General features: G+C 34.0%; 3 protein-coding genes across 3 annotated transcripts; all 3 read right to left on the bottom strand.

Moving 5' to 3' along the window:
• Positions 1 to 1,090: 1,090 nt before the first annotated feature.
• LOC106298949 (RING-H2 finger protein ATL78-like) lies at positions 1,091 to 1,894 on the bottom strand. The gene has a single exon (XM_013735079.1). It carries the CDS (start codon positions 1,844 to 1,846, stop codon positions 1,202 to 1,204), a length of 645 nt encoding a protein of 214 aa, XP_013590533.1. The 5' UTR covers positions 1,847 to 1,894; the 3' UTR covers positions 1,091 to 1,201.
• Positions 1,895 to 5,713: 3,819 nt separating this feature from the next.
• Positions 5,714 to 6,681, bottom strand: LOC106299283 (E3 ubiquitin-protein ligase ATL76-like). Its single transcript, XM_013735397.1, has one exon. The coding sequence runs from the start codon at positions 6,547 to 6,549 to the stop codon at positions 5,887 to 5,889; it is 663 nt and encodes a 220-aa protein (XP_013590851.1). The 5' UTR covers positions 6,550 to 6,681; the 3' UTR covers positions 5,714 to 5,886.
• An 8,833-nt stretch (positions 6,682 to 15,514) lies between these two features.
• On the bottom strand, positions 15,515 to 16,351 carry LOC106299343 (RING-H2 finger protein ATL75-like). Its single transcript, XM_013735451.1, has one exon. The coding sequence runs from the start codon at positions 16,233 to 16,235 to the stop codon at positions 15,585 to 15,587; it is 651 nt and encodes a 216-aa protein (XP_013590905.1). The 5' UTR covers positions 16,236 to 16,351; the 3' UTR covers positions 15,515 to 15,584.
• Between the last annotated feature and the right edge of the window lie 4,546 nt (positions 16,352 to 20,897).

Here is a 20,897-nt window from a genome sequence, read left to right as displayed (position 1 = left end):
TTTTTCATATAACGTGATGAATCTCATTTAAAAATGAAATCCATAACGCACTTGTAGGCCCGACCCTCAGAGGAAACCGAAGAAGCAAGAGCTTCTGACCTTCATAAATATATATTAGGTTCGACCATCAATGTACAAAGTATCATTTAGCTTAGTGGTATAAATGTTGGTGTTTATATATTAATAATCCGGGTTCGAGCCATGAACTTGACATTTTTTCACATTTTTTCAAAGTGAGGTCCACAAAACGCTGACGTGGTGCGATGAGGAATAGCAAAAATTCATCTATTATAATATAGATTATGGTTACTCACAACTCCTTTTGTCACTCTCTTCACGTGATCTGTAAAACACCGAACCACCCCACCCCCTCTTTTAGTATGTTTTGATTTGACCATGTGATTGGTTCGTGCTCCGACCCCATCTCTTGTGACCTCTCTTTTCCTTAACCCACCTCAGTGGATTCATTAGTGTATGTTTCTCTCAGTGCATTAACCCACATGATAATCAGTAAAAATAAAACTAGCTAGTGGCAGCACCTGACTTTTAATAACCTTGAAAGTTCTTAATGCTAAGATTAAGATATTGCTCCTTAGTTGACCTAGCGATTTGGCCACTTCCAGTGAACTATTTGTTTAATTGGTTTTGCCCTTTCACCAGTCTGCACGTTTGGACTTCTGATTCTTTATATGTTGTTTTTCGAATGTGAGGTTTTGCAAGTCTAGTAAAGCTGGTTGTTATGTAAAACTTTTCATTTGGCCTGTAATTGTGAAACTAACATTTTAGAAGGTCATTATACGAATAAAGTAACATTTCTCGTAATATTTACAACTTTAGAATGGAAATGCTAAACATGTTTTCAAGTGTAGGCCGCTTGTAATCTCGTTTAATTCTAAACACAATATTAGACCGTTTGGAGTGGACTTCCTATTCATTTATATGTTCTTTTTCAAAGGGGAAGTTTTGCAAGTCTAGTAACATTTCGAATTTGGATGTTATGTATAACTTTTTCAACGCCCTGTAATTGTGAAATTTTAAATATTGTAGAACGTTTTGACCAAAAAAAAAAAAAATTTAGAGGGTTAAGTTATGAAGAAAATAACATTTCTTGTAATATTTACAACTTTACAATGGAAATGGTAAACAATAGTACTTTACTAGGGTTGTAAACATTACGGCTACAATGTCTAGGTGACTAGGTTCACCTAAAACAGTATATCGATCTTTCCGGTTGTAGAGGTGCTATTTGCACGATGATGCTATCTTGCGGTGGTTGAGTAGTGTTCAACGAGCTTGTTTGGCTGCAGTCGGCGATCTTCTGGCATGTTTGGATAAGGCAGTGCCTGCAGGTGGGACAGGACGAGTGTGAGCTGAGCCACTTGTCTATACACCGGACATGGAATCCGTGGTGGCATGTCGGAAGCAGCTTCACGCGCTCTTCGGATACAAACTCTGAGAGACATATGGCACACTCTGTATCTAGGCCAGGCAGATTCAAATCAGCAGAGTAACTTACTGTCTGGAAACTCTTCAAGGCTTTTCGTTTGACTCCTGTGTTGCTCAAGCGAGCTGCTGGTTGGTTGTCACCAGCTTCGGATGGTGCCAAACTGGAGCACCTCAAGGCACATCTTATTACAGAGTTGAGTCCAAGTGAGCAAACGAGTGCACATAAGAGGACTGATAGAACCATAACAACATTTGCATCAAAGTTGGTATCATCTGCATATGGGGACGGTGCTGGACTTGGTGACTGATCAAGTAGTAATCTTCTTGCGTAAGAACTTCGAAGAATATCTTGAAAGATCTGAGTTTGTTTCATGGTGGGAACAGACATGGAAGTTGACATGATAAATTGGTTTTAAGATACTTGTGTGGGTTTCTATGTTTCCGTTGGAGAGCCTTGTTTATATAGAGGAAAGCTAAGGTTTCCATCTTTTAGATATTTAATTAGTAATAGTTCTTTTTCGTTTTTCTAATTATGGTTTACTGAATTACGCCCACAATAAGGTCCTTGACTTTAGTTTCTTATTTTCTGGAAATATAATTTGCAGCTTAATATGCTTTGTTATAGAGAATGGGGTCCATCATACCAGTTGCTGCGAATGGTAGTGCCATGTGGCTGTGGCTTTAGCTAATCAAATCTCCCTGAATTGCTTCTAGGGACCCATGAGCTTTTAACTGGAGCAGCCGTGAACTTTCCCTATCTTTAGCATAGCAGCACAGCATTCAGATAATATCTCACTGTTCCTTTTGGTGTCAAGTCTTCTAATATATATCACTTTCTTCCCTTTGAAAGAAATTATCAAGCTATACCACATGTATTAGGTTCATTTGCTAGTTAGTTTCCATTATTGATGTTCCTTTTGAGTTTTCTGTTCCTCATGTCTAAAGATGTTAGCTTGATTTTAGGCATCACCAAGCAATGATTAAACTTGTTTTCGTTGCCTTTTTTTTTTGCTATATATTTAACATTGGTGGATCTTTAAAGGGCAAATGTCCAAAATAGCACATTTCTAATTTTATATCACAAAAATAGCACTCAAAAACTAAAATGACCAAAATAGTACCTTTCTAAGTTTATATCTTATCCTCAAAACCTCATTTCTCAATTCTAAACCCTAAACCCTAAACTCTAAACTCTAAACCCTAAACCCTAAACCCTAAACCCTAAACCCTAAACCCTAAACCCTAAACCCTAAACCCTAAACCCTAAACCCTAAACCCTAAACCCTAAACCCTAAACCCCACCCTTTAACTCTAAACCCTAAGTTTGTGACTTTTGATAAAACATTACGTGCTATTTTTGTGACTTTTGACTTTGAATACTAGTCTGGGAACAAAAACTTGATTTAGTGCTATTTTTGTCTTTTTCTCATCTTTAAAAGTTTTGTTGATTTTGTGTGGTTTTTAAAGGTGTACGGATGATGTATTTCCATTAAGTGAATTCCACTTATTCTTGGGGGAACAGGAATCCACCCCCGTCCGTAGTAACTTAAGCTGTCCTATGAGTAAGCCAAAAGGACAGAACCTCTCCCAATCAAACTCGTTAAAAACTACTTTTATCTATAAAGATCACTTTCAAAGCATTAGTATCCAGCTCCTGCTTCTTTTTCTAAACAGTTTTTTTTCTTTCTTTATTTTCACATGCTTTTGTTTTTTTTAAAAAAAATCAAGAGCTAAAGCAATTGGTCCTACGAATTGAACAAATAAAACGATTCTTTTTTTGTTTGCTTTATGAGATAAAATCATTCATTGGTTGCAAATTGTGAGGAAATCTACATGAATCTTATCACATGTTTTCCTTGTAGCTCCAAATCAAAGCTAGATTCTTTGAAAGGTGTTTCTATAGAACACTTTTTTTTCTTTTCTTACTACTTGCTAATAGTTGGTTCAGTGAAACATAAGTTTTGGTGAAGATTGTGTATCTTTGGGATAAAAAGGTTGACGTAACACAGCAGAATATGCCTCTTTTCTATCTTTTCTTACCAATGTCACTCGGAAATGGATTCCTTTTATCTTTTGTCTTGGTATAAAAAAAAATGTTAGTCTTTTGGTTCCATCTTTAAAGCAAATTAACTTTACTTTTATAGTTTATGCTATTATGATTCTTTTATTTGGAATATCTTAATTTGATACCCATTTGCTCTCTAATTGATATTCTTGATTTTTCATGACTATAGAACTGCAGAGGTTACATAGAGAAACAATATACAGTTGTATTTCTTCGAATGACTGAAGTGAAATGTTTTATTACAACACATCAAGTTGAAATCATGCTCAAGTAAGAGTTTTGCTTTCATGATGTGGAACGGATTCTCCAAAGGGTTTTTGAGGCCATGAGAAAATTTTCAGGAACATTATGATCAAATTTCTCTTTAGTCCATCTCTTAATAATCTATATTCCATTATTGGTGGAACCTAGTCTTAATCATTATTCTTCAATGCCAATTCTCAGTGTTCGTTTTCTGGTGAACTTTTAAGTGAAATATCTAATCATAAATATCTTTTCTAAGTAAATATCTATATGCTGACAAAAAAAGAGAGTAAATATTTATATGCTCACCTTTCCTACTAAATATATTTTCTAAGTATATACTATTTGTTCTAGTTCCTACTAAATATCTTTCTCTGGATAATGTAGAGAACTTCATTTTGTGCTAGGATGAATAGGCACAGCCTATTGCGTACAGGTCTTTTGCTTTATAAGGGTATGTCCACAACCTTTCTTCATTATATTATTAGCATAGTTCTGATTATTATATTACAAAAAGTTTATACATGAATCTATCTTGTTGATTGAGGTCTTTAGTCCAACAAGTGGTGATAATTTTCTTAAAGCACTATGGTAGTGTTTTAAAACATTATCTTTCAAAGCTACCATTGTCATCTAGTGCGTCTGTAATTACATTCTGCTATATTTTAACGCTGTTAAATCATAAATAAATTCTCCTCCCCAACTCCCCCCCCCCCCCCCATATCTTAATATTTTTTCCAGTATCGGAAAAGTTGATCATCTTTAATGTTTGATTATAGTTATTCATAATTGTATTGATGTCTTGCAGTTGTTCCACTTAGTTTATACAAGGAACATTTCTAGACACCTTCAATTGCTGAGAGATTAAAGAAATTTAGACAGTTAGATTCTGCAGTAACTAAGGGTATTTACATAAGCTAACTTCTCAATTTATCACTGAAAAGTACTTCAAAAAATAATTTTGTTGCAGTTTTATAGACACTCAATGGCATATGATATCGCAGCCTCAATTACTATTAATCTCTCACTTTTCCAATACTTTAACTACACCCTATCCAATTAGGAATGCCTAGGATCTTATGTCTTACTTGTTTAGGACATGTTGTTCCTTTTAAATTGCAGGACCTCTTAATCTCGTAGTTAGCACCTGTGGTCCTTAACTAAACTAGTTATTTGTAGTTTTAACTACAACAAGTTGTGGAATCCAGCTTGTTTTTGAATCACTCAGTTATCCGGATATTGAGTTTGATATTTGGAGAATCTGTGAAAACTACTAAATTCTCAAGTTGCTATAAGTTGATCACTCCATGTGGTATCTATTATATTTGAAAGATATTTTAATCTAATTGTATCATAGAGATCAGAATATGCTGAGTTTGTATATTTTTGTCTTCTGTTTACATATTATGAGATAGCTATGAGTAGATCTGAATCATCTGGCTTAACCTTTCTCAGTATTATTATCATGATAATAGCTTGGACTAGCTAGTGTATATACTCAAGATGTGCTCCTGATGTGGAGAAAAAGAACCATATCGGGCTGGGTCCATATTCCTATGGGAGAGTTGATTTTGTTATCATTCAGAGGAAGAATCATGTCGTATTGCTATCCTGATCACTCAGACTCAGGTGTGTGGATTGGTTTTGAGGCATATAGGTTGTGCATTTTATATTTCTTATTCATGCATTTGTCACTATCAAGCATATATGCGATCAGGTCTGGACCGTCGTTTTGTCGCGTAGACTAAACATTGCCCCGTCACGCAATACGTTAGCATTCATTGCCAGGAAAAAAAACATTTGTTCTGTTTAATGATTGTTGCACATAAGATGAATTTTATCAGTCTTTAGTACTTATCAGTCTTTAGTTATAGATGAATTTTAATGTCTTTGAATAAGATTACATCATTTACACTCCACTGTAAAGAAATTAATCTGCAAAGAGAAGTTTGGTGAACTCAATGAGATAGTACTGAAAAGTGAGATATGTTCTCGCTATATATACTTTGTGCTACAGAAAAATATATCTAAGTGTATTTTTTTGGAATCATATAGACATGAATTATGCTCAGATCTAAAATCTCCTATCTAGCTTGAGCATATATTCTGGATTAATGATGGTTTCTGAACACTTAGCTGCTTTCTCTAAAAGTGTTTACTCTGCCTTCAGGTTCCAGAGTAGCTATTCTGACAATAACGTTCTCTGTTGGTCCTGCTGTCACGTGATCGGCTTGACTGAAGTCACCTAAGATCTTCTGGCATGTGTCAACCAAAGAGTGTCTGCATTTTGGACAAGTCAAGTGTTGTTGAAGCCACTTGTCAATGCAACAAACATGGAACCCGTGGTTGCACTTAGGTAGCAGCCTGAGCATTTCACCGGAAACAAAATCCGACAAGCAGATGACGCACTCTTCACCAATCCCAGAGAGGTTCAGCTCATGTGAGTAACTCACGACTGGGAACATCCTAAGAGCTTTCTTCTTGATTCCTTTGTGTGATGAATCACGTTGTGTTGAAAGACTGGGGACAGGCTCAGAGATCATGAAGCTTGAATAGCGTCTGAATGCCAAACAAATGAGGTAATGTAACCCGAGGCAGAAGATGATTCCACAGATGAGGACTGAGAGAAGCACCAAGACACCACCACTGACGTTGTTCTCATGGCTTATAGGAGGAGTTGGTGCGACCGCATGGGCTCGTTGAGAGTTGTGCATAAGCAGCTTTCTAGAGATAAAACAACTAAGGACTTGTTCATAGAAGGCTTGGGCCGAAGAAGGTAATTCATTTGCAGACATTTTATTACTCTTTGAAAAAGCTTGGAATCAAAGTCTATTCTCTCTGCTTTGCTTGGCTCTGTTTAGTTGTTTCTTCTTAATGTTTAGGGGAATACAAAATTGTCTTATATATATGCTTGATATGATTACTGATTGGGGACTGAGAATTCTTTATAATTGTAGATTAGTAAGATTTTCCTAAGAAAGTGGTATTTTCTTCTTCTTTTCAAGTGAGATTTGGGACCCAGAAAGAGTTTATCCAACTACATGAATCCATTAGTGTTGATTGTGCCGTTGCTACATATCTCTACAACCACAAGAAGCTTGTGCAGGGACTATCACTTCTCCAATATTGAATATTGAAATAATTTATTTTTGTCTCACTTTAAACAGGATTCATTTTAAAACCTTATCTTCTAAAGCTAGCATTTTCCTCAGTGATTTTGTCTTTACATACATGCTCTTGTTTTTCCTAAGAAAAGAATATTAAACTTGTTGCAATAGGAATTAGCACTTTTAAAAGTTAAAACTCTTCAATTGAATGGTAGTAGATTTTAAACATCTTTGCTGTTCTGTTGTTATCAATTAGTAATATTCTATAAAAAATTAAGGAATATATCTCTTGACAACCTCAATTGTTGAGAAAGTTGCAATTGTGTACTATTTGCTGTTGCATATTAAGGGTATTACTTACTACTAAATTATACTTTTAACTTATATGAAGTTATATTTGACCAAAAAAACTTATGCGAAGTTATATATAGATGCTATGATTTGTTTATTTGGATTTATATGTTGTTACAGTTTTCACACACTCGCATATTACCGGATGTGATATGATACCATCTGACATTTCTCAGATTATTTCCAACCCACCTCTATTTCTATCTCTATATTTTCTCCTAAAATAGAGAAATTCTATTATAAATGTGAAAATGCTCTAATGTATGCCTCTATAATAGAGTTCCTCTATTTATAGGAGAAAATATAGAGATATGTCATTTTCACCTCTAAATATAGAGACAAAAAGTAACTTTCCTCTATATTTTCCTCTAAAATAAAAGAATTCTATTATAGAAACATACATTGGAGTAATTTCACCTCTATAATGGAAATCTCTATTTTAGAGGAAATTATAGAGGTGTACATTGGAGATGCTCTCAGATGCGTAATGGACATATGCTACCTATAAATCACAGTATTCAATGATTAACCAATAATCCTTATTTTATGTGCACAGCCTCAATTAGTATTAAACTCTCACTTTTTAGGGAGTCTCTTATTTTATTTATTGAACTTTTCAAAACTTTAGTTACAGCCAATCCAATCAGAAACGCCTAGGATCTTAAGCCTTATTTGAACCATCATTTTTTTTGTGTGCACAGAGCCATCATTTGTTTATGATTTGGCTTTTATTTTGATAACATTTTCTATGACCCGTTGGTACAGCTTGGTCTCTTTTAATCTGCAGGATCTCCAAATCTAGTACTTATATTATGTGGTCCTTAACTATATCAGTTATTAGTATTTTTTGTTGACAATGGGTTGTGGCTTTCCAGCCTGTTTAGCTGGTTTTGAATCACTAAGATCATGATTAACCCAGGGTTCTTAGAGTGGGGTTTTTATTATCTGGATGATGACTTTGATATCTGGAGAACAATGTAAACGTCTTATAACAATATTTGTTGAGTCACAAAATAGACCAAGTTATAACAGTATTTGTTGAGTCACAAAGTAAACCAAGTTATAACAGTATTTGGCATTGAGATTGAATCAAAATAGACCAAGTTTGTAGTGTGACTAGTGTCTTTTTTTTTGTTTTTTTTTTAAACACACTTCATTGAATTAAAATTAGGTGGAGGTCATAAATTCCTCACTTACACCCATCACATGTTTTGCTAATAAGTTTGTCGCAAAGTTTTCTTCCCTTGCGATCCATTTAAAACAAAGAGAATCAAGCAAACTAGAAACAAGTAAAATATCTGCGACGACTCCGTACAACTCCGGCACCGAGTTTCCTTCGAGACACTGTTGATGAGAATCTTTGAGTCTGACTCAACCCTCAGCTTCTTAATTCCCCTTCCATAGCAAGACTGAAGAGCTTCTCGCAAAGCCATCCCCTCTGCCATCAATGGTGTAGGTATGTTTTCTTCTACCTTCGAGAAAGACTCCGTATTGTCACTCTGGGTTAGGACCCAGCCGAGTCCTGCTCGAGATGATGTTACGCTCCATGCTGCATCTGATCTAAGAACGATGTTTGCATTGTTGAGAGTTTGAGGTTTGCTAGTTCTGTGCACCCTTATGGGTTTCACTTGCTTTTCTTGCCATTTTCTGGCCATTACGATGACTTTAGACATGGACTCCTCTGCATCCAAAGTTATATTCGAGAAGACTAGCTTGTTCCTTGTTTTCCATAGACCCCACATGATCCAAGACGTTAAATGATTTGATGATATTCCGGTAGGAGGTAAGCATGGTCGTGTCTTCACCTGATTCCACATCTCCCTCAAATCTACTATTCCTCTAAAATCAATTTCACCCATAAAGGGAGCTGCTTGCCACATAGCTTTTGCAAACTCGCATTAAAAAAATAGATGAGTAATAGATTCGGGTTCTCCACATCGCTTACATCGGGAGTCTACTTTGATATGTTGATCTTGAAGCCTTGTTCCCACTGGCAGAGCTCCCCTTAAAGCTTTCCAAATCAGCATCTTCACCTTAGGGGCAGTACGCAGGCTCCAAACCTCTTGATTCCAGTTTCCTTCTAACTCCAGGTTCTCAGCATCATTTGATTCCTCGAACGCAGCGTGGTATCCTGACTTAGTTGAGTAGTCTCCACTCCTAGTTCCCAACCAACAAAATTTGTCTGGAGCCCCAGACTTACTTGCTTTAATCTTTAGGATTTGGTCTTCCGCTGCAGGGCATATCTCTCTGATCTTCTTTATATCCCACTCGGTAGTGTCCGGTTTAAATAGATACGCCACTTTGAGGTCTTGGGTTAACTCCGTTGGTGGCCTCATCAGCCTTTCCTGCTGCTTCACACTGATCCAAGGGTCCTTCCATAGATCAATCGAGGTTCCATCTCCCACTAATCACCCCGAGTTTCTCAAGATCAGGTCGTTTCCTATTAAGATAACTTTTCCATCCATGTCATTCCGAGGATCTGTTTTGATATTCAAATAAACTCCACTCTGCACAATATTTTCCGCAGAGAACTCGGCTCAGTAAGCTTTGCGGGTTGTTGAGTAACCTCTAGCTGAGCTTTCCTAAGAAAGCATCATTAAAGCTTTGAAAATCTCGCAGTCCCAACCCATGCCATCTTCTTCTTTTAGCTGAGCCAGTCTACTCCATGCAACCCATGCCATCTACTTCTTTCCATCTCTCACATCCAAATAAAAACGAGTTACAGCAGACTGAATCCTTTTTATTAAAGGTAAGGGGAGCTTGAAGCAAGTCATCGCAAATGAAGGGATCAGAGAGAGTACACTCTTCAACATTACCAACTTTCCTGCTGAGGATAAATGTCTGTTTGACCAACTGCTCGCCTTTTGTTTTATCCTGTCCACTATACTCGCAAAGAGGTCTCTTTTACGCCTTCCAAAATTATCCGGTAGGCCTAAATATTTTCCGGTGCCACCCTCCTTTTGGATCTGCAAATCATCTTTAACAGTATGCTTTAGATCTGCAAGGGTTTTACTTGAGAAGGTTATTGCAGATTTCTCGGTGTTAATCAACTGTCCGGAAGCTGTCTTGTAACGCCTCATAATATTTTTCAAAGCTGCTCGGCTGGCCTTGTTGGATTTAAGGAAGAACATAGTGTCATCCACAAACAGTAGATGATTAATATAAGGGCAGACCCGAGCAACTTGAATGTCCTTCAAAGAACCATCTTCTTGAGCTCTGTTACATAGTCCCGAGACCACCTCACTACACAAAATGAATAGATAAGGTGAGAGTGGGTCTCCTTGACGGATTCCCCTACTTGGTCGAAACTCTTCCTCTACAAGATACATTACATCATTTGTTTGTAAAAAGTAAGTGCACTTTTGTGACATAGCTATCCAAATCAATTCTCTTAATCCTTTCAACATATACCACAAACATCCCAGTTACAATTCACCCCCTCTCACAGAACGCAATGTTCCCGTTGCGCCCCAAGATCGTTAACCATGTTAGTGTGAGCCCTCGCTGACTCCAAATTCGTTTGGGTTCGGCTTTGACACCACTTGTAATGCCTCGACCGCCCACGGCTAATGGACCACCCACACCTGCTCACTCGGTCCGCGGGCCCATCCTATCTTACGGACGGTGCGTTAATTTTTTGAAAGGTTCGAAATCATTGTTTACTGACCCTGCAATTACCACATAATTTGTTCTCGTGCTTTGCCTCACTCGCACGATATCAGGAATCACTTCCCCATAGTCTCCACTTCTCTAGCTCAAATACGTTTAACCTTAGAATTATAAACGGATGTTTGGTGGAAAATGTAAGTGCGCTTTGATGACATGGATAGCCACATCAATTCTCTTACTCCTTCCAACATATACCACAAACTGGGATGTTACATTGTCATTATTAATGTTTATGAATAGGCAGACCAAAAGAATACTTGCACAATGTTTACTAAAAAACAGAAGAATACTTGCACAAAGAGAAGTTTGATGAACTCAGCGAGGTGCAACTGAAAAGTAATCTCTTATATACTAAAGCACAAGTCACACAACCAATCCTATTTTGGCACATGTTTTAGGTTTCATTTATCAAAAAAAAGTTAAAAAGAAATTTTTTTGAAACAAAGTAGTTTTTGTCATCTATATTTCCAACGAAAAGAAAGAACAAAATTTTTGTATTCCTTGCCACGATCTCCCCCTCCTCATCCTCCATTAAAATCAGTTATTCAACAAATTTGTTTATTAAATGGTTTCAAACAGTTTAATTTCTTCTATGAGGTAATTGATGCTTTCTTCTCTCCCATAATTTTATTTTGATATCGACAACATCGTATCCTCTTTCTTTTTCTTTTCTGGACGAATTTTCAATCTGATGGTGGCTGTATAGTAAATGACTAACTGATAAAATATCTTAATTCCAGCAATTAATTATGTTTCGTTGTACAGTTTGCATTCTTTATGTTTTTGTTTTTTTATTTTTATTTTTTTTGCAGAGGAATCATCACTGTTCTCATTACTGTTTTAAACGTAGAAAATGATTCTCAGCTTAAAACAAAGAAAACATGTTAAAATTGAAGTCGACAACGATTGAAGAAGAATTAAAGGGAAAGGAGACAACTTACAAGAAGACTCTCAACCCACATTCCTGTTCATGTTTTGATCAATAGGTCAGATGCAAAACCTTTTAATTATTCAAAGAAGGCATAGAACAAAACCTTGACCATTAAATTTGTTCCTTTTTAAACAATAGTTAGTGTTGTAAACATTGTATGGTTGACCAATTATTAAATATCGAATTTGTAAAACTCTTAAATGACTAATTTTGGACAGTAATTTATATAATAAACTAGTATTATCACCCCTAAGCACGGGAAAACTTTTCTTGTATTTAAACTATCTTTAGAAAAGAGTTGCAACAGATTTATTTTATGTTTTTATCAAAATGGAATCTATTTAGACACTTTTTTTCTGGAGTTGGATACCACCTAGTAATATCATATTTGATCCATTCAGGTTTATTTGTATTTGTTTTTTTAATTAAGTGTTCCTTTTTACTTAAAATTAATATAATAAAAACTATGAAACTAAACATGTATGTAAAATAGTTAATAGACCTACAAAAGTTTGTAAGATAGTCTAATATACTCTTCTATAAGAAAACATAGATAGTCTAATAGTCAAACCATGACAAACGAATTTGTAAATATCCAATTTCAATTATCATAGCTGTTGATTCTCTTTCCCCTCGGTAAAGTAGCTATCACATCAATTATTTGTTAGCCATGGCTCATGGGAAATGATTTCTTCAAAGCTACAAAAAAAAAAAAAAATAGAGATTCTAGTAACATAGGAGAGAGAATCAGAGACTAAGGTAATGAATGGAGACACATGCGGGACGGTTTTCAAGAGCGGATTTTGAAAAACGCACTCAGGTCACTAATCACACTATTTTGCAACAGTGATAATTAATAAAAGAAAAAAAAAGCTCAAAAACGCGGTGCACATATCGAAGCACTTTTACTGACCAAAAGATAAAATCCGCATTTCAAAAACGCCCAGCTCCCACTACTTAGCGGTTCCTGCAAAAAACGCAGTAGATAAATAAATGTCTTATTTTTTATTAATAAAACAACACTATAAAACCTTGGTTTCTCATTCTATTTTAACCATACAAATTTCAAAAAAAGGAAGGAAAGAAGACGTGTTGCTCTTCTGCACAAAAAAAAAAGACTTGTTGCTCCACGAGAAGAAAAGAAGAAGACGTGAGTTGTTCTTTAATCACATAACAAGTAAGTTTTTTTAAACTATTTTATAGTATATAACTATTACAAAAAGTGATGATATAGTTATTTCATAATTAATCTATGCATTTGTGTAAACTAATAACGCATCAATTAATAAATAAAATTAAAGTAAAACCGTATATACTTTATATAAGTATATTTGATTATCATATTATGTTTAAAAACGTTATACAATTTATGTTTAAAAACTATAATTTAATGTATGTAAGGTAATAGATTTATTGTTTAGCTTATGTAAAGTATATGAAAATTTATTTTTATACAGTATGGATATTAAATAATATCATGTATAGTTTTTTACATCAAACTACAAATATTTATACTAATATGATTCAATAAATTTTAATTAAAGTTAATTTGATAATGCTATTAGTTAATTATTTTATATTACAAACTAACTAATATAAACATACTACTCATTCTCTGAACTAGTGATATTTATATATGTAAAACTAGCAAGAAATTAGTTATTATTTTAAGTTATACATATTAACTATATATCATATTTATATATATAAAATAATAGGTTTTGATACAGAAGAACTTGATGCGGCACACGGAGAACAAATGGCACAAATAAGAGATAATATTGCAAATATGTTGTAGGAAAATCAAAATAGTTAATGATGTTTTATTGTATTTCACTTAGTTTTTTTTATTTTATATATGTAATTTAAATTTTTAATTCAAATGAATGTTGGTTTCTAAATTTCTAAATAATAAAAAAATTGTTTTATTTTAACTTTAAATTATATTGATTCTATTGATTTTTATGTTTAACATTTTTTTAATTGTTCAATTCCGCAAACTACATATTTCACCAATCAACAAAATTCCGCACCGCTAATTTTACTAAAACTGCACTTAAATCCGCAAAACGCACGAACCGCAGTTGAACCGTCCCGCACTTTAATTCCGCACCGCTTATATCACCAAATCTGCAGTCACCATTCAGACCCTAAATACCACTTGTTTTCATTTATGTATGGTTATGCTCATGTTCTATGTTTGTTGCAGAAAAGGCTAGTTGGTTTTGTTTTCTTTATTTTTCTTTTTTCTTCTTCTCTCTCCGTTTCTGTTTTTTTTATTAATGCAGAAGCAAGGCAAGTAGTTTCATAAAGATTTGACAAAGAACAGATTTCTAAATATCTATTTTGTAGATAATAGAATTGAAGTGCTTATCATTACCTTAGTTTGTGGCTTTGTGCAAACCTATGATTTCTCATCCTTTTATTGAAAGTAAGTTTCAAAACAGAAGCATAACCAAGTGTCATTTTCCCTGAAATGAACATTTAAGAAATGATTAATTGAGAGTGAGAGGAAACTGAATCTATATTGAAAATAATCATTTAAAAATTAAAATAAGAGTAATCATAAATTTGTATGGAATTTGTTTCTGCTCAGAGTAAGAACTCGACAGAAGGAAAATGAAGCTATGAAGAATAAAGTAAAATCTATGTTAAGAAAACAGAAGAGTAAAATAAATTAGATTAAAACAGTTTCTGATCGTGATTTTATCTTGAACGTGTTGGTGATTATGCGAGAAAAAATAGGGATTTAAGTTTCAAAGTATTCGGGACCAGAATTTTTTTTAAAGGGCATTATTTGTATTTTTTGTAAATAAATTCCATGTGGCACATTTTAATTGGTGGAGTGACTTGTGCTTTAGTATATAAAGGATATCATGGGATTAACATATATAAATATATCTAGATATGGTTGAGGTGAATTCATTAAAACAAAAATAAAATATTATAAATAATTATTTAAGTATGCTTACATCTACATATTGGTCAACCAAGTATACTATCTAAAGTATGCAATTTTTTAATATACTAAAATATCATGTTATTGTGGAAACCCTTTTGGTCCAGTGGTTTGACTAAGGGTTCATTAATGTTTATACACCAGGAGGTCTGGGGTTCAAACCCTAGAAAACGCAAATTATGTAGATCATGGAAAAAAAAAGTTACAAGAGGTTTTCAGCATGGTGCAAAGGCGTATCATCGAACATGGATCTCATAGGACGGCTCGGAGCGATGCAATCATACGTGCATTCTTCAGCATGATGCAAGGGCGTATCATCGAACATGGATCTCATAGGGCGGTCGGAGCGATGCAATTAGACGTGCATTCTCATATGATGGTAGAATTGTCGGCTATAGAATCATCTATGTAATATTTCTTATCGTTGTAATAGCATAATTAATCAGACGGAAAAAAAATTATCATGTTATCATAATTTATTTTCTTCCAATTATTCAAATTTACTTTTACTAAATTAAACTAAAAAAGGTTTTTGTTATCAATTAAAGATAAGAAAAAAAAACAATGAATTAAATACCCGAGCATATACTAGTATGTTTATATTTCCTCTGTATACACTTTGTGTTACAGGCAAAAACAAAAAATAAAGAAAGACATAAAAATTTGTTAAATTTTGAACTATTTTGTTTTTTTTTTCTTTTTTTCTTTTGAAACTCTTCTATGGCAATAGACATGAGCTGTGCTCAGATCTAAAAAAAAAACTTCTATCTAACTTGAGCATAGATTCTGAACTTATGATGGTTTCTTGAGAATTTAGATGTTTTCTCTTAAAGTGTTTAATCTTCCTTCAGGCTCTAGAGTAGCTATCCTGACAATTATGCTCTCTGATGGTGTTGCTGTCACTTGACTGGAGTCACCTAAGATCTTTTGGCATGTCTCAACAAGACAGTGTCTGCAGCTTGGACAAGTCAAATGTTGTTGAAGCCACTTGTCAATGCAATGAACATGGAACCCGTGGTTGCACTTAGGGAGCAGCCTGAGCTTTTCACCAGAAACAAAATCCGACAAACAGATGACGCATTCTTCACCGACCCCTGGCAAGTTCATCTCAGTTGAGTAACTCACGACCGGGAACATATTAAGAGCTTTCTTCTTGATTCCTTTGTTTGATGACCCATGTGGTGTTGAAAGACTGGAGATAGGCTCAGAGATCATGAAACTTGAAGTACGTCTTAATGCGCAACGAATGATATAATGTAAACCGAGGCAGCAGATGATTCCACAGATGAGGACTGAGAGAAGCATCAAGACATTCCCACTGAGGTTGTTCTCATGTGTAATGAGGGGAGATGGTGTGACCATGAAGGTTTGTTGAGTGTTGTGGTCAAATGGGTTGTGCAGAAGCAGCTTTCGAGAGATAAAACCGCCATGGACTTGTTCTTGGAAGGCTTGAGTGGAAGACATTTTCTTAAGCTTTGAATCAAAGTATCTTCTCTCTCTTTTTTTTTTGTTGTTGCTTCTTACTCTTTCTATGGAATTCAAAGTGGTCTTATATATAGCTTGAGATACTGATTAAGTGAGTGGGGACTGATAATTTATCTTGTTATATATAAAATTGGAGACTAAGATTTGGTTAAGAATTGGCATTATCTTCTTTTCAAATGAGACGAGAGGATTTGGGACCCAGAAGAGATTATCCAATTTCAGGACTTGTTTGAGTGCTGATTGTGCCATGGGGCCATAGCTCCTCCAACCACATGATGCTTGTGTAGGGACAGGGACGACTATCACTTTTCCAACATTGAATTCTGAAATCATTTCTTTTTGTCTCACTTTAATTAGAAAACTTTGTTTAATTATGTTGGTCTTGTGTTGATTCTTGATAAGCTCGATATTATTTTATTTTCCATTATGCTTTTTTTTTTCATCAAGAGGAAGATTTTGTTGTATCTTCACAACTTAACTGCTTTGCCCACAACATGTAGTGTTGTAAAGCAATCTTTGTGCTTTAGCAGCTATGTTTCCTTGTTCTTATATATGTATGTGTTATGTTTCTTAATAATTTACTTTTAAACAAAATAAGTAAATACTGGTGGATGGTTCTTAGACTTCTACAACACAATGTAGTCGATGTTGATGGGTTTGGAAATACATGTCGGGAAAAATTCAACAAATTGGAACAAAAAAGCACTCGAAGCACTTGCTTGGGAAATGGAAAGTGTTTCATCATTCAACTTGCCATAATTTTAGAATGGACTGCAAGGATTTGATAGCTATGCTTTGACAAAAAAGCGAATCGCCAAATTTTTCAATGGAGCTGAAGGAGATAGAGATCTTACGACAGAGATTTCACACCTTCAAGATTTTCTACATCACTCGAGGACAGGACCATATTGCTGATTCTTTAGTTAGGGCTAATAGAGCTATCCATAGGGAAATGTTTTTCGTTGGTTATTCTATTCAGGTCTTGCTTCCCAGACAACTTCATGTTTGAGCAATAGAATAAGTTTTTGGTGTCAAAATTAAAAAATAAAAGAAGAGAAAAGAAAAAATCACTAACAATGTTTTATTAAGATATTTAAGTGGAAATCTATTTAAAAGTCATGTAAGTTTTATAAAAGGGAAAACGTTGAAAAAAATCCTGAACTTTCAAATTTAAGTTACAAAAAATCTCAACTCACAAACATGTCATTTTAATCACCAACTTTTCAGTCAACGACAAATAAATCTTATACTTTTGTTGATTAAACCTAGGGGTGTCAAAATGGTTAAACCAACCCAAACCAAACCATATCCAAATGGTTTTAAGCTTATATGGGTTATGGTTTTAACCAATCCATTTGACAAATGGATTGGGTCAATCCATAACTCATTTAAGTTAATGAGTTAATGGTTAACCCATGAACAATAATTTTATAGCTTAAAAGGTAACTAAGTAAAAATATTATTTTGGGGATGAAAACAAAAAGAATACTTAGACTTTTGATAAATACAATTATATGGTTTTGGTGTCAGGAACAATTTTATTATTTTAGCAGGGAAGATAATTTTGTGATGTTAGTGAGGAAAATATATTTAACATTTCGGTGGAAAAACAAGATTTTCTGTTTTAGAGGAAATATAGTTTTACGGTTTTGGTGAGAAAACAAAGTCGGTTTTGGCCGGAAAATACAATATTGCGGTTTTGGCGGGAAAACAAAATTTTACAGTTTTGGCGGGAAAACTCAATTTTACGGTTTTGGCGGAAAAACTCAATTTTACAGTTTTGGCAGTAAATTCAATTTTACGGTTTTTCATGAGAAAACAAGAGTTTCTGGTTTTGGCGGGAAAACAATTTTTTTGCGGTTGTGAGAGAAAACACAATTATTGCCGGGAAAACTCATTTTTACAGTTTTGGCGGGAAAACTTAATTTTACGGTTTTGGCGGGAAAATTTAATTTTTCCTCAGTGGCGGGAAAATCGATTTTCCAGTTTTTGCGGAAAAACTCAATTTTACAGTTTTGGCAGGAAAACTCAATTTTGGCGGGAAACTCGATTTAATGGCTTTGGCGGGAAACTCAATTTTGCGGTTTTGGCGGGACAACTCGATTTTACGATTTTGACGGGAAACTCAATTTCACGATTTTGGCAGGAAAACACGATTTTGCCGTTTTGGCGGAAAAAATTTGATTTTACGATTTTGGCGGGAAAACACGACTTTGTGGTTTGGCGGAAAAATTGATTTTACGGTTTTGGTAGGAAAACACGACTTTGTGGTTTTTGGCGGAAAATTCAATTTTACGGTTTTGGCGTAAAAACTCGATTTTACGATTTTGGCGGGAAAACATCACTTTACGGTTTTGGCGGAAAATACGATTTTCCTGCTTTGGTGAGAAAACAAGACTTTGCGGTTTTGGCAGGAAAACATGATTTTGTCGTTTCGGTGGGAAAATGAGATTTTTAGCTTTTTGATGAACAAAAATCCAATTTAGTGTTTTGGTGGAAAACTTGATTTTATGATTTTGGTAAAAATTATGATTAAATTTGGCTTATTAAAAGTCAACATATAATACAAATTTATGTATTATATATATGAAAAATTGGGTGTTAACAAATTTATGTATATATATATATATATATATATATATATATATATATATATGGGAATAAGTGGGTTAGATTTAGTTTATTAAAATTTAGTTATATATATGAACAAATAAATAAAATTTGGTTTGGTAAAATTGGTTTAGAAATTTGGTTTGGTTATTTTTTTTGTTTATTGATTTGAGTTTTTGTTGGTTATAAATTTTTATTGGTTTGGTTATGGATAACTCATTATCCATTACTATCCAAACCATTTTAACCCAATCCACTGAGTCCATTACCCATTTAATCTATTAATCCATTAATCCATTTGTACCCAATTATTCTATCCATTAAAATCCATGGTTTGGATTGGTTTGGGTTGATCCATTAATATTTTCCCGTTTTCACACCCCGAATCAAACCATTTTAGACATGATGAAAGTCAACCGTTAAGTCTGTTAGTAAATATTTAATGGTTAGTTCTATTAGTCAACAAAAGTATGAGATTTTATTGGTTCCAGTGTAAAAGTTGAAGATTAAAAATATGTTTAAAAGGTTAAATAAATTAAATAGAAAGTTACAACTGATCAATCCAAAAAACTATTCATATATATACGAACATACAATGGTCTCAACAAATTTAAAATAACTGAAAATAAGTTCATATCAAACCTAAAATAAGAAAGTATCAAACATAAATATAATACTCATAGTTGTGTCAAACATGTAGTCATGATTGTGATTGTTTTAAGACAATTTATATATTGATATATACATGATATTCACAATTGTACCAAACATTAACATATACTCACAATTGTGTGTTTAAAACACTAATCAGTATAATATATATAATTAGACTGATCATTTATAACCTTTAAAATTATTCATATATAGTTATATTATCCAAATAATTTATTGTTTATATTTGGTAAAAAAAATTGTTTAAGCATATAGAAAATTTAAATTTAGATAAGTTATTTAATCTTTAACTTTTTAAACCGGAACCAGTAAAATTTCATACTTCAGAGAGATCATTTCTCAGCAGTCAAAACATGGAAAAAACATAGAGAAAATGGACATGTCTACTTAGAGGAGGAGTGTTTGGTTCTCACAAGCGGTTCCTCTGTTTCTCTTTCATAACTTGGTTGGCTGTTAAAAACAAACTATATACTGGGAATAGAAAGTGAACTTGGGGGGTATTCAATAAGGTTGTGTATTGTGTGAAAAAGAGACAAAACAAGAGACCATCTTTTCTTTGCTTACCCTTATACTTTTACTGTTTATTTATTTATTTTTTGTGTAAAAAAAGGTGGTTTCACCTCTTTGCCGGGAACCCAAGCATTGTAAATAGTCCTTCACACTGTGAATTGAACCCGGGTGGCGGTAGTTACAACCATAACCCCTTTGCCACTAGACCAACTCAACGTTGGTTACTTTTACTGTTTGAAAAAAGACTTTCAAGCAGATTATGTGGAAGGTGAATTGATCTGGATTGAAATGAAACGCTTGAATTTGTTACTCACAACCTCAACCCAATGGACCATATAATGATGTGCATGGTATTTCAGAATTGTGTCTACCATATGTGGAAGGAAAGAAACACGAGGAAGCATCAGACTGGTTTGCATACATTGGAACAGGCAATCCAACTAATTGATAAATCTAAGGGCTAATGCGAAGATGGCTTCAAACTCGATAAAAAGTTAAGACTATAGTATGACATAAAAAATACAGTAGTGGTTTCATTTCTTTTAAGCGTTCATATTCTTTATGTAAATGCCAATTTTTTATCGATTAGTCAATAAATTTCACTTTTTGTCGTAAAAAAATTCTCATACTTTCGTTGCCTAAGCTATTTTAGACCCGTAAAAAATCAGCCATTAAAAATTTACTAATGGACTTAATGGTTGCCTTTCAACGGATTTAAAATGGTTTGGTCAACATAAATATGAGATTTATTTATCGCTGACCGAAACGTTGGTGATTAAAGTGACGCGTTTGTGAGTTGAAACTTCTTATGACAAGATTTGTTAGACGTTTTTCTCTTTTATAAAACGG

This window comes from Brassica oleracea, chromosome C6, assembly GCF_000695525.1.
Source record: "Brassica oleracea var. oleracea cultivar TO1000 chromosome C6, BOL, whole genome shotgun sequence".
Lineage (NCBI taxonomy): Eukaryota > Viridiplantae > Streptophyta > Magnoliopsida > Brassicales > Brassicaceae > Brassica > Brassica oleracea.
This window is presented reverse-complemented; position numbering and strand designations above follow the sequence as displayed.

What these genes read in the sequence shown, in the direction of transcription:
- LOC106298949 (XM_013735079.1), bottom strand. Translation starts at nt 1,846, where the DNA reads ATGTCAACTTCCATGTCTGTTCCCACCATGAAACAAACTCAGATCTTT.
- LOC106299283 (XM_013735397.1), bottom strand. Translation starts at nt 6,549, where the DNA reads ATGTCTGCAAATGAATTACCTTCTTCGGCCCAAGCCTTCTATGAACAA.
- LOC106299343 (XM_013735451.1), bottom strand. Translation starts at nt 16,235, where the DNA reads ATGTCTTCCACTCAAGCCTTCCAAGAACAAGTCCATGGCGGTTTTATC.